Source organism: Erpetoichthys calabaricus, chromosome 6 (assembly GCF_900747795.2).
Source record: "Erpetoichthys calabaricus chromosome 6, fErpCal1.3, whole genome shotgun sequence".
Lineage (NCBI taxonomy): Eukaryota > Metazoa > Chordata > Cladistia > Polypteriformes > Polypteridae > Erpetoichthys > Erpetoichthys calabaricus.
The window spans coordinates 197,322,454-197,337,163 of record NC_041399.2 but is presented as its reverse complement, the minus strand read 5'-3'; the positions used below and the strand labels follow the sequence as shown (position 1 = coordinate 197,337,163).

The 14,710-nt window shown below is 39.6% G+C and overlaps 1 protein-coding gene across 1 annotated transcript in view; it reads right to left on the bottom strand.

The window, feature by feature from the left end:
• The window catches only part of shrprbck1r (sharpin and rbck1 related), a 55,535-nt gene extending 47,943 nt beyond the window's left edge, over positions 1-7,592 (bottom strand). The window contains exon 1 of the mRNA XM_028804278.2: positions 7,175-7,592. Coding sequence (XP_028660111.1) covers positions 7,175-7,414 — 240 coding nt within the window. The 5' untranslated portion in view covers positions 7,415-7,592. The remainder of the gene's footprint in view (positions 1-7,174) is intronic.
• Positions 7,593-14,710: the final 7,118 nt, after the last annotated feature.

Here is a 14,710-nt window from a genome sequence, read left to right as displayed (position 1 = left end):
TTATATAGTGATGGGCTGTGGGTCCTTTCGGTCTTCACTTTCACCTTGTCATTCCCTTGTCTGCAGTTTACCTTATCTAAATACGATTGACTTTCTATTAAGTTGTGGGTTGGGACTGTGTGCATGTGAGAATTCACAACTAATGACCACTCACCAAGAAATACAATGCATTTAATGCAGCAACAAGGAATAAGGAATATGGGTGTTTTGGACCTGACAAACAAGAGAGAGACTCTTCTGTCTTATGGCTTGTGTTTTACACATTATAACGGAATGTAAGAAAGAAAAAAAGGGCAGAAACTACAGCTATACTTGCTAATCTGAAAAGCCTTTGCATGGGCACCAAATGCATCAAGCAGCAAATTACTGGCTGTCACAGAAGGGGACAAGATTACAATACTTTGTGAAAGTGAAACTGTGCTGGACATTTGTTCCATATCATCTAATTTGACATACCCTGTGATTACTGGTCAAATATGACATACTCAGGCGATAATATCAGCAACTGTAGTCACTGAGTTTGATATACCTCCAACAAGAGGTCATGTATTGCGACATCGGCTTAATGCTTCCCGACACTACATTCCACAACCTTACTTTCATACTTCACTAGTTTAGTAAATTTTGACCTGACTCTTTATCACCGATAAGAGTCATACTGTAGGCTCTGGATCTTCTAAAGTTTGTTACACTTTCTCCTTGGTAGAGGTTCACGTTTGTGTAACATGCTCAAAAACTATGTTCCAGAACTATACTGGAAGACTTCTTTCCTTTTTAGTAAATACAATTCTGACCTTTTTACTGTCTCATTTTGCAAAGTGACCTTTATAATTCTGCTGCTGAAGTCCTCTAGTAACACTAGATGTAATACAAACTTTACCACAGCATTGTGCAAATTGTTTAGTTTCAACAAAAGTTATTTTAGGTGTACTGTCTCCAAAGGTTAAAGAAAACAAGTAAATATTCAAAGCTACAAAATCAATAGGAACCACAAGACAGCCTATTACCCCAATGCCTACCTGTACTGATAAATAAGCCAAAGTCAAATAAACCAGGACTCCAAAATTCTAAAAAAGCAAGACCCAAGTTGTAAGACAATAATCATAGTTGAAAGGAGAGAGAGGCTGAGAAGCCAAAAGTTTACGTAACCAGAGCCAAGATCGCAGTCAAAAAAAAAAAAAAAAAAACACACAAAAGGAATTTATAACTGGACAGCCTTTCAATAAACATCAATTACGCTAGGGTGTTTGGGGTGACTCTACAAAGTTGGATGATCATACGTATGCAACACTGACCTGGGAATGTCACACCCCACATGTTTCCAGTTGACCTTATCTAGCAACAACATTACAATCATCAACAAAATAGTCAAAAAATAGTGTCAGCAATTTATAAACAAAAGACACATAAACACTCAAGACTGCACTGTGGGAGAACAACAGAAATTACTAACAAGTAAAAATGCACTGAAAACAAAAAACAAATGTGACCACTGGATTCCTGGGTTTCAAAAACACTCAGAACAACATAATTTTTTTCAAGTCCCAACAACCTTTTAGAAAATAAAAAACAAGAATCAAACCATTACACTAATTGCATTGTATTTGCCCTATACAACTGGTAACTGGTACAACAGAATTCAATTAATTCTGCTTAATTGAATTAGCAGAGTCTTACATTTTATATGTGTGTTTCCACCTATCCATCCACTCACCTATCTACATAAAGTAACTCAACTGCGAGTGGACCAATTTAATTAAAACTTAATACACTTATTCTTCAATCAAATTTGTAAAGAAAGTACAATTTCTGTTGCGTTATCACAAACAGAGTCCACTGTACAAATTTCTGAGATTTCAAAAACTCCCACTTAAACAGCATTGGTGAATTTTCTAAACTGATTGCCTTAATACTGAGAAGCATTCTGCTGTAATTTCAGTCACTGATTGACTTATTCTTTCAAATTTACCTAGAGAGGGGTCATTTCAACTTCTACATTTTTCTCTTTTGTGCAGCCAAAAGTAGTTGTAGTAGTAGTTTTAGTATTAACTAGGGGGCTCCGCCCCCTGCTCGCTTCGCTCGCCAACCCCTGGCGTTGGGGCATGACAAAGAGTGAGATGTATGAATTAGATATAGAATAGTGTGCAGGTGTGGATGATGCATATAGAAAGCCAAAAATACAGTGTTTGGCACAGAGTAATGGTTTATTGGAATATTTCTTTGTACACAACATTAGTAGTAAAGATGGTGTCTTGTCCTTGAATGAGTCTTCCTTGGCATGGAGCATTTATAACTTTAACTTTAACGTCAGATGAACGTCGAACACGTGAGAAGGCAACATAAAGTTGTCCATGTCCAAAAACGGGCTCAGAGAGGTAGATGCCAACCTTGTCCATGGTTTGTCCTTGTGATTTGTTGATGGTCATGGCAAATGCAGGTTTAATGGGGAGCTGTCGGCGTTTCAATGTAAAAGGTAATTCTAGGTCAGAACTCGTAAGGTCAATTCTAGGAATGAGAACAGTATTGCTAGAATGTGATCCTGTAAGAATAACATTGTGTGTCATGGTGTTGACGACTAAACGTGTGCCATTGCATAAACCCTGTTTAGTGTTAAGGTTTCTTAATAGCATGATTATTGTTCCGTTTTTAAGGCTAAGATTGTGTTGTGTTAATCCGGCTGGGTTAATAGTGTTCAAATATTCTAAGGGGAAATTCAGATGTTCATTGTCGTCATCAGAGTCAACTTTGTCAGAGCTTAGAAAGAGCCGTGCCTCTCCAGGAAGTAATGAAATGACCTGGTTATTAATGTGATCAACATTAATATTTTTTGGACATAATATAGTGCGTTGTGTTAAAAGGGGCATTTGGTCTAATGAGACCGCTGTTCCAAATATCTCCGTAAGTAAGTCGTCGCAGATGAAGGGTTGAGGAATTGTAATAATATCTGGGTGAAGTCCATCTGTATTGGTGAGTGTACAATGTTCTAGTTGTAATAACCAATTGTTATATTCGGGATCTGGAAATCGCATGTTTTGTACCAAGTGTATCTTTAGAAAGCAAAGCCAATTGTTCGCGTAACATTTTTTGTTCCGCGGTTTTAGAAGCGCGCCGAGGTGAATTTTTTTGTTTGATGCGGGTTAGTGTTTGTGGTCCCGTTACTCGAGCCGTCTAGTTTTGTATCCGTGATCGTGAATTGATGACTTGTTTGATCTTTATCGTGAGGAATATGGATAAGTAATAAGTAGGATCGAACTCACTGTTAATATGCGGACTGTTCGTTTCTTCGTATTATCACCAATCAGGTCTCGCGCCTGTATATGTATTGTAGTTCGGTCTCGTGTTGTTTATATGACGTCATCGCGTATTTTAAGGTGGACTGAATAATAGCTGAGCGCATGGTATGTGGAGCAATAGGTAAGCACTGTCTAAAATCTACTCCTAATAAAAGTACCTTTACTCCAAAGGGAATATTATTATTCATCAACGCAATGCCAATTGTCCGCGTATTTTAAGGTGGAATGAACAATAGCTGAGCGCATTGTAAGTGGAGTAATAGTTAAGCACTGTCTAAAATCTCCTCCTAATAAAAGTACCTTTCCCGCAAAGGGAATATTCTTATTCATCAACGTTTGTAGAAGTTTATCAATGGTGTTGAGTAAGTGACTGGATGCCATTGTACATTCATCTATAATTAATAGTGTGGCAAGACGGATGTCACGTGCGTTGTTACTGTGAATTGTCATAGTGGATACCGATATTTCTGTGATTGGGACCGGTATTTGGAATAAGGAGTGACATGTGTTTTTGGAGCCGAGACATTTTTTCTTCCGCGGTTTCAGAATCGCTTTGTGGGTGCCGACGTGATTTGTGCATATTTGCGTTCTTGATTTGTTTCAGGGTGCACTGTTCCAATGCGATGTAATATTTGTCCACATACGCGAAAGCAGTATGGGTCATTGCCTTTTGGTGACATGATATTTACTCCGGTAGATGCAAAATCAAATGAACTATTGTAGGATGTAATGCAGGTGCGCCGCCGTGTATTTTGTTGTTTCATGCGGGTTCGTGTGTTTGTTCCCGTTATCCGAGCCGAATCGTTTTGTACCCGTGAGCGTGTATTCATGACTTGTTTGTTCCTCAGCATGCGTAATATGGATAAGTAATAAGGAGGATCGCACTCACTGTTAATATGGAGCCTTTTCTGCAGTTGAACGGTTAATAGTGCTTTATTGTAAGGAGATCCCCCTATGCTGCCTAGTGTGAAGGTGTTGAGATGACGTATGTTTAATATGGACGGTTCCTTTAGAAATGGGGCTTTGGGTGTCACTTCTTATTGATGTTAGTGTATTTGTGGGTCTGATTCGTCGTTGTTGTGAACGTTTCGTGTGCTATGTCTCGTCTCTAATGGGCCTGGCGTGGCGGTCACGGCTTCTTTTTTTTGTTGCGTAAGGAGCTTGTTAAATCCTCCTGTTTGTGTGGGTCCCGTTTTGTGTTGCGCCGTGTGCTTTTTCGGCGTCTGACCGGGGGGGGGATGGGGTGGGATTGGTGGTGCGCGAGCGTCTTCTTTCTTTTTGTGTGCCAGGGGCTTGTTGAATCCTCCTCTTTGTGTGTGTCCTGTCCGTTGCTTGTAGGGTGGGTGGGGTGGTTTTGGGTTCTTTTTTTTTGTGTGCCAGGGGCTTGTTGAATCATCCTCTTTGTGTGTGTCCCGTCCGGTGCCTGTGGGGGGGGGGGGGGTGGCTTGCAGGTGGGCGAGAGCGGCTTCTTTTTTTTTGTGTGCTAGTTTCATGTGCAATGGGTTTCGTGCGGCGCTGTGCGTCGCCTGCGTTTGACTCCTTTTTTCTGTGCTGACTCCTTTTTTCTGTGGTCGCGGGGCCTCATTTCTTTGACTCCTTTTTTCTGTGCTCACTCCTTTTTTCTATGGTCGCGTCCGCCTCTCGCGGAGCCTCATTTCTTGGGGCGCCTGCGCAGTACGTCTTTTTGCGGCTACGGCCCATGGCCGGATGTCCCTGCGTCCATCCGGTTTAGCATTCTCGGTTAGTAATATGGATAATGCCACATGAACAAAGTACACATTATATCCAACCAACACAAGGCTGGTTTTAGTGGAAAAGCAAATTCTCCATACAATTGACCAAGATATTAAGAGAATTACTCATCCTACTGGAACAATGCCATTATACCAGCTGCCTGTATTTGGGGAGCCAGACTATGACAAAGACTAACTCTCCATCAAATACTTCTTTAAAAAAGGTTATATTTAAAAAATATTTTATGAGCTACAATTTTTTTTATAAGTCTTCCATGTCCAATAAATAACAATAACACATCAATCAATATACTTTTAACATCACTTTAAATGAAAACTGGTGTCTAAGAAGAGTATTTCAGTGCGTACATATGTCCATTTTATATTGATTTTACCTACACAATCGTGTGAAATTATAATAGAAAATGTATTTATATTCTCACTAATACATGTAATTACATCCTATTATCACTGCAACATAGGAGAGTGGCAACTTGCTGCATTTTGGTTGGACATATGGCAATACCATTACTACTGCTCTTACTAGTACTACTACTTTTGAACAAAATATGAATTCAAACCAAACGGTGTGTCACACTCCATCAAAAGGAGGTGAAAAGAACTACCAATAAGAGAGCTTATAATTAAGAGAGCACAGGGGATGTAGATTTCAGTATTGAAAAACACACATATCAGTAAATATTCCTAATGACACTGCCAGTACTCCAGCAGAACTAAAGACAAGGCTGTACAGCATTAACATTTTGCTGGCATTCTAAACAAATCACTAAAGTTTAGGTTAACATTACTGTCTAATTGGAAATGCATACATGCCATGCCAGAATATAACCACAGTAATTTAACATGTATATATTCCTAACACAATATATATGCCTAGACCAAAAAAGTTATCTAAACTCTACTGGTTGTTGTTATGCCATATAGATACGCAATAGTCAAAATGACAGAAAGACATTGTAGCAGAAAGAAACACTTCTTAAATGCTATGGGGCCAAGTACCTGCAGTATTCTACACGTCTGTGTGTGTGTGTGTGTGTGTGTGTGTGTCTGTCTGTCTGTCTCTTCTACTGCCGTTCTAATTACAATATACAAATTAATCATTAAGCTTTGGATATCTTGTGCTACTTAGCTCTTAAATTGATAACAGCAATTTTATCTTTTTATTTTTCTCAGTATCAAGTATTTTGTTCAGTTTCCTTTTCCCTCATTTTTTTTTGTGAATTTGTGAATTTCCCCTTGGGATTAATAAAGTATCTATCTATCTATCTATCCTCTCCCTGTCTTTCCATAGTTATTTTATATATGTTTCTAATAAATGAGTAGAAATGGGACACTGCAACTCTAAACAGTAAAAAGTACACCAATTATAGAAAACTAGAGGTAGGTTTTTAGGAAGAAACCCTGCAGACAGAGCCTTAAAGTGCTACTATGTACCACACTACACCATAATTTATTTTCATGCACACACCACAGTTAGGTTAATGTAGTGTTGCCAGTTGGCCTGTCAGACATCTTTAGAATGTGTGACAGCAACCCATGCAAAGAAATGGAGAATGTACAAACTACACACAGGTGGTGCCTAGAATGGGTTTCAAACTCTGGTTCCTAAAGCTGTAACCTCGGCACCACCATGCTACCCATCAACAAAAGCTCAATAAAAGATAAAATAAGCTCTGTTCTCGCCATTATTTAGATCCAATTTGTACACCTAATTTGAACTTTCAAAAAAGTTTGGTTTCTTCTAAAAATTAGTCTATTGCGTTAACCTTTGCAGTACTAACAAAAATGTGTGTTGCTACTTTGACTAGTTCAGATAAATAAAATATAGATCGATAATGCACTCGAGATAATAAGGCTTAAAAAGGATTACAACACGAGCGTGCAAAACGTCTGTGAACATACGGATTAGCACGAAGTCTGTCAGTACTCTACCGTGGTAATATTACCCCCCCCCCCCCCCCCCCCCCCCCACACACACACACACACACACACACTAATGCAGCTCTCTGACAAACTGATCACATGACTCAGTCTGGTCTGTCGCCATGTTAACAAGGGACTGCTTAAAAACAAACTAGAGATAAAAGCTCTCTCTTTTAGGGTAGCCCCGCCCCACTGCCCCCTTACCACGCTTCTGCCCGTGCTGGCTCCGCTGGTATCCCGTAGCGCCAAGTGAAACTCTCCAGCTTTGCCTAAGTCCATACTAAGCTGCAGACGGAGAGAGTCATCTCCAGTTCCAGCACCCGGTAGGCAGAGCGGCCTAATACCGGAATGACACACCGAAACGCGCACCGACATGACCACCGTGCTACAGCCAGTCGCTGTTGGGCCCTGCCCCGGCCCCCGGGCTTCCGAGTTCTGCGCCATGCCGCTCAGTTCTTGGCGACTCAAACTAGAATCGCTCTTTACAGAATTGCCGTTTCATCCCTGTTAAGTGTAACATGGGTCCTCCGAATAATTACTTCCGAGTGCTGAGAGGAAGCGGGGAGACTCAACAAACAGTCGCAACTCCGCTCAGTCCGCCACACTCCCCCTGCAGCCTGGGCATCGCAAATACAAAACAGGATGCGAAAAAAACATATCTACCGCGCATGCGGTCACTCACTGCAATGAGGAGTTGCTTTCAAAGTCGTTTAGAAAGTTTTAAATAATATGTAGATCACGTACAAATTTAAAGGTATATCGCTTAAGGAGCACGTGGAACCGACTCACCTTGGTGAATGCACAGCAAAATGAGAGCGCCAAAATACCCCGAGACGAGAACGCGCATAACCGTCAACTGTAGAACGTACAGAAAGGTGCGCGCACGGCACCAATAATACCGCTTGGTGAACCGTAAATTAATCCTGAGAACGTCTTGTATTCCTATTGTATGCAGGTCATACACATACGGTAGATCTGGAAAGTATTCCGGACACTTCATTTTCTGTAAACTATGTGTTGTAGATTTAATTTTAAATGGATAAATCTTCCATTTCTGCGCCCCAGTCTACATCAAATAACCCAAAATGACAAACTGAAACACGTCTTTAGAAAGGTTTGCAAATTTATCAAAAATCTAAAAATAAATGACCTCATTTATATGAGTATTCATACCCTTTGCAGTGACACTCCAGATTATTATTAGGTACATTCTGTTTGTTTTAATTATCCTTAAGATGTGTCTAGAACTTGATTGGGGTCCACCTGTTGCAAACTGAATTGAATGGACATTGTTTAGGAAGGGGCACACATGTCTATAGAAGGTCTCACAATTTCACACTGCATGTCAGGACAAAAAAAAAATGCAGTAGAAAGAACTCTCTGTGATAAACTCATTGTGAATGTAGATCAGAACAAGGGTACAAAATCACTTCTAAAGATTGGAGTGTTCCCAGAAGTGCAGTGGCCTTCATAATTGCGACATAGAAGTCTGGAACCACCAAGGCTCTTCCAAGAGATATTTATTCACCCAAATTGAGTAACTGGACAAGAAGGGCCCAATGTTCAGTCTAATAGAGCTTCAGAAGACCTTTACTTAGACTGGACAACCTGTCAAAATGAGGACCATCTCAGCAGCACTCCATCACTCAGGTATTTATTGTAGAGTGGCTAGATGAATACTCCACCTGACCAGTGGCAAAGCCAGAAATTGAAAATTTGGGGGCCTGGAAAGAAGTCGGTGGACAAGCCGTAAGCTGTTTTAAAATTGTTGAGGTTTAGAGCTGCTTGATTCATGGATGACTGTCAAATAACATATCAAATAGAAGTGTTTGGGGCAGCCTGGCTTCTGAATGTAAGGCCACCAGTAGCTTCACCCCTTTTCTTGATTAAAAGGCATACAACAGTCTTCTTGGAGTTTGACAAACAGCATTTGAAGAACTCTAGTCTCATGAGACAAAAACTGAACTCTTTGGACAGAACTCCAAGCGCTATATCTGGTGAAAACCAGGTACTGCTCATCAGCTGCCTAATGCCACCCATGATGAACCATGGCGTAGGCAGCCTCGTGCTATTTGAGTGTTCTTCAGTGGCATGGACAAGATGACTAGTCGGAACTGACTTAATAGTCTCCCATGCTTCTTCTGCCGAGATGTCCTGTGCAATTTTTCTCTTTGCCCCTCTCCCATTAACCTGTGACTTGTGATGCACCCGGGCAACAGTTGTTGTCTGCACAGTCTCTCCAATGTCAGACACTGTAGCTTTTAACTCTTTTAAAGTTATTTTAGGTCTCTTGGTCTTGCATGGTCACTCAGATTTTGTGAACACCCTGCTCTGAGCAGATTTACAGATGTGCCATACTCTTTCCATTTCTTAATGGTTGATTTAACTGGCTGCGGTGGGTTGGCACCCTGCCCGGGATTGGTTCCTGCCTTGTGCCCTGTGTTGGCTGGGATTGGCTCCAGCAGACCCCCGTGACCCTGTGTTCGGATTCAGCTGGTTGGAAAATGGATGGATGGATGGATGATATAACTGGACTCTAAGGGACATTCATTGACTTGGATATTTACTTGTTTCCATTCCCTGACTTATGCTTTTCTGTCATCTTTTTACAGAGTTGCTTGGAGTATTTTGTCTTCATTGTCTACCATTGAAATCCCAGACAAGTGATCTCCATTGAACTAAATACACGGTGATTCTATGTTGTATAAAAACAAAATGTGAAATCTTCCAAGGAGGTTTATAGGCACTGTATGTGTTTGAATAAATGCAAGCTAAATCTACAAGTATGAATAGAAAAAAATCACAATCACAATCCTCATAACCATTTAAGGCATTAATTACAGTTGTATACTGATTTGTATTATATTTGCTGTGTGCTATACTTATACAGTCTGAGGTAGAGGCACTTATATTTAAAATCTACATGATGAGTTTTGATGGCCTATCTTTACTACAATCAAGTTAGAAATCCAGTGTTCACCTGCAAATGGAATTTCACAAACACAGACATCAAACTTTCATGTCCAACTCAGAGTGAACAGTTTTGGCAAAGGCTGAGTATTACCAATATTATAAGAATTATCAATATAAAATTCCTATTTTGTCATTGCATAACACATACAATGAAATTCTTGTTTTCTACCTAAAACAATGTTCAAAATTATACTTTTAAAAATCACACATCTAATATTCTCACATTGACAGCTCACACATTACACAATTGTCACAAGTTAAGAAAAATAATAAATGATGATGAATTGATATTTCACTATTCTTTCTATGACGTGTGTGATTTCATTGCAGAATTTAGCATAGTAATTGCTTTAGGGTGGAAACTGTTCATCATTCATGAGTTAGCATTCTAACGGATTTATATTTTTCCCTAAGGGGAGACGTTCAAACAGTTTGTATGCTAGGTTATACAAATCCTTTGTGATGCTGGATGTCTCCTGCAGACATAGAGAGGTGTAGATGTCTTCTAAGGTACAGAAAGAATTGTTGGTAATATTCTCTGCAGAGCTTTTTTGTTAGCTGTTGCCATACCACATGAGCATCCCATGAGTTAAGACATTCTCAGTGGAACAAAGATAGAAAGACACCAGAAACTTTTGTGACAGATCAACCTTCTTGAGATTTCTTAGGAAGTAAAGTAAAAGGAATGAAAAATACTTGTGTTCTGCAACTGTCCCATAATTGCATTGGTAATGACAAAAATGTTCTGTTATTATTAAAGTAAAGAAGACAAGTTTCAAGGTCATACTCATTAAGCTCATTAATCATGGTGCTGAAGTGGGGCAATGCATTGTATGTGAATTAGCACATGCATGGAAGAATTTCACTGTACTGTACTCTGTGCATAAGCCATAACTAGCATCCTAAAATGTATATTCAAGGTGTTCAACACTTGCAGTATGTGTATGGTTAAATATATGACTTCACCCACTAGGCTTTTATTTGCTAAGCAGAGTAGGTCATGAGACACTGGAATTGAACTTGTAGTATGAACCATTTTTAGCTTTTCTAAGCAATTCATAGTCACAGTTGCCCCATGGACCTGTCCTAGACAAGTACGTTCTGAACATGCATGGATGGATGGATGGTCTCATGCACACACAAACATCCACTCTATACCAGGTTAAATTAGACTTGCGTTTTAGTCTAATCTGCACATCTTCAATAAACAAACTGGGAACCCATACAAACACATTAAAACTGACGTAATTCATTGTCCATTTCCCAACTAATAAGAAGATCAATGTTTAAAAGATAATATCTGTACTTACAGTGAATTCAAAAAGTATTTGGACCTCTTCATTTTCTGTACACTTTATTGTATTATAGATTTAATGTTAAATGGCTATATTTGCCAGTTTTGCCCTTCAATCTACATTCAATAACAATGACAACTAAAACATTTTCATAAATGTTTGCAAATTTATGAAACATCAAAAACTGTAATCTCTCATTGATTAGAAGTATTCAGACACTTAATTACATACTTTGTAGAGCTCCTTTGACAGCAATTGTAGATTTCGATTTTTTTGGGTAAGTCTCTACAAGCTTTGCACCCTGGATTTGGTCAGTTTATTCCCATTCTTACTGGCAGATCCTCTCAAGTGCCTGTAGATTGAATAGGAAACATGTAAACTGTCATCTTCATGTCTCTCCACATATCTTCTATGGAGTGTAAGACTGGGCTTTGGCTCAGCCACTCAAGGACAGTCAGAGACATGTCCTGAAGTGACTCCAGCATTGTCTTGACTGTATGCCACTCCAGTCTGAGGTCATGTGAACTCTGGAGCAGGTTTTCATCAAAGTCCTCTCTATAGTTGGCTGCATTCATGCTTATCACTGAGAAGCACCTTCATAGCATGATGTTGCCACCACCATGCCTCACTGTAGGGATTGCATTAGGCAGATGATGAGCAGTGCTTGGTCTTTGCCAGTGTTTTGAGTTCTGCCCAAAGAGTTTAGTTTTAGTTTTATCAAACAACAGAATCTTTTTCTTATGATGTCATAATCCTTTAAATTCCATTTGGCAAACTCCAAGAGTCCTGTAATATGTCTTTCACTCAAGAGTTCTTCTGAGATGGTCACCATGCTGACATGTTGTCTCATCTCAGCAGGGAATTTTTGAAGCTCTGACCAATCCCATTCTTGCCCGGTTACTCACTTTGGCTGGACAGCCAACTCTAGGAAGAACCCCTATTGTTACAAACTTCTTCCATTTCAAAATTATTGAGGCCTTTGTACTCTTAGTAACACTCGAAGCTTCAGAATTGTTTTTTTGCCATGGTTTATGCCCCACCATAATTTTATAGAGGAGACCTACAGAGTGCTTCCTGGACTTCATGGCTTGGTTTTAGTCTTGACAGTATGAACTGTGAGACCTTCTATACACAGATGTTTGCCTTTCTAGACAAAATCCAGTCAATTCACTTTGCCACAGGTGGACCCCAATCAAATTCTAAGTACATTTTAAGGATAACTTAAGCAACCAGGATGCACCTGACAACAATTTGGACTACAGCAGCAAATAGTATGAATACTTGTATAAAAGAGGGATTTCAGTTTTTGATTTTTAATAATTTGGAAACTTTTTTGAAAACATGTTTTCACCCTGTCATTGTTGGTTATTGAGTGTAGACTGATGGGCAAAAATTGCAAATGTATCCATTTAAAATTAAATCTACAACACAGTAAAGTGTGCAGAAAGGGAGGGGGTCTGCAATCTTTCTGGATCCACTTTATTGCTTTTCTTTCCCATTTTGTTTTGTTTTGTTGTACTTATTTGCTGAATTTCAGGATTAGTTTAGACTCTTCAATTAACTGGCTTCCACGTCTTTGTTGATATGGAAGAAGAACTGTAGCACCTGTAAGAAAAGCCATATAAGCACAGGAAGAACTTGAAAATTTCACAATGAAAAAGACAAAGTGCAAAATTTGAACCCAGAACACTATATCCATAAGACAGTGATCACTGTGTCACTAAGCTAGATTTACAACAGTTGTAAAGGAAAAAATAAATGTTAAAGTTTAAGTAGCCTTATTATACAGATCATCTATAATAAGACATTTCCATGGAGTGGTAAACACATTTAACTATTTTGGTATATGGAAAATATGGAATAGCAGATGGAACATTTATTTATTTTTTCTCTTTAATCAGTTGTAAAGGATGGCCGGCAGTTTATCCATGCTGGGATGCCTCAATAACGGAAGGATGAGGGAAGGCAGCTTATCAGGGACACTGCCTCCCCAAGGACGATAGATGGCAGCTTCCTTGGACTGCAGCGTTGCCCCAGATGCCCGCAGGGCACTATGGGACTTGGAGTTTGACAACACAGCCCTGCTGGGTACCATGGGTGCCACCAGGAGATGCTGCAGGGGGACTGGGGAGTTCCTACTGTTTACATAGCCTGGAAGTACTCCAAAGTCATGGGGACGGAAGCACAGAAGAAAAATACAATTCTCCATCTGACCCGGAAGTGCTGACGAGTCACGTGGACGGAAGGACAGAAGCACTTCTGGGTCAAGGATTATATAAAGGACTGGTGGAGACCCAGCAAGTGAGCCAGAGTTGGGACCTGGTAGGACAGAGAAGTGTGGAGGAGAAATTAGGAATTAGTATTAATTTATTGTTGTGTTTATTGTGGCTGTGGTGCTTTGGAGGCACTATTTCAGAAGAAGAAAAGATTAAAAGTCTTCTTAGTCCTTTTTGCCTGTGTCCTGCATCTGTATGTTGGGAAAAAGGTGGGCAACAGTGCCACCTAGCATCCACTTACTTACACAGTAAATAGTATAACCATGATCATCCCTTGAGAGGATACGAAAAATAAATAACACTATTATTTGGAACTTGGGCATATCTTTACCGAATATGTTCAACATCTAGCCCATTTATCCTCACACCTTTATATGACAGATAGATAGCTAGACAGGTAGGTAGGTAGGTAGGCAGATAGATAGATAGATAGATAGATAGATAGATAGATAGATAGATAGATAGATAGATAGATAGATAGATAGATAGATAGATAGATAGATAGATAGATAGATAGATAGATAGATAGATAGATAGATAGATAGATAGATAGATACTTTTAATCCTGAAGGAAACTGCAGGGTTACAACAGCACACATGAAAAGGCACAAAGTATTATCATAATCTTAAGTATGTTACCTAAGTACAAATACACACGTAACAATAAATGTCTATGAATTTATTAACAAAGTGTAGGTATTTACTAAGTGTAAAGTGATTAGAACCGCACCTGCTTATGAGTTACAATTTGACAGTACAGGATGTCAGTCATTGGGACAGTATATTGCACATATTCTTTTAAGGTGTCTGCTAGACTAGTTTAGTACCATTTAGCAAACAGGAAACAATATCACCTCAGCCACAGGTTGACTGATTATACAGCTTGGTGGCTGAGTGTAGGAATGACCTCCTCAGTTTGAGCAACACAGTTATCTCAGTCTGTTACTGAATGTGCATCTCTGTTTAGCCAAGACATCATACAGGGGATGAGAGTCATAGTCCAGTGACCTCTGTTCCACCACTTCATCCATTAAGAGCAGACTGACTCCCCATAATTGAGTCAGCATTTTTAATCAGTGTATTTAGCCTGTTGGCATCACCTAGTTTCTCTTCCCCAGCACACTACCACAAAGAAAAATACACCAAATGACTTCAGCCTCCTTAGGAAGTATCTGGAACTCTGACCCTTCTTGTTT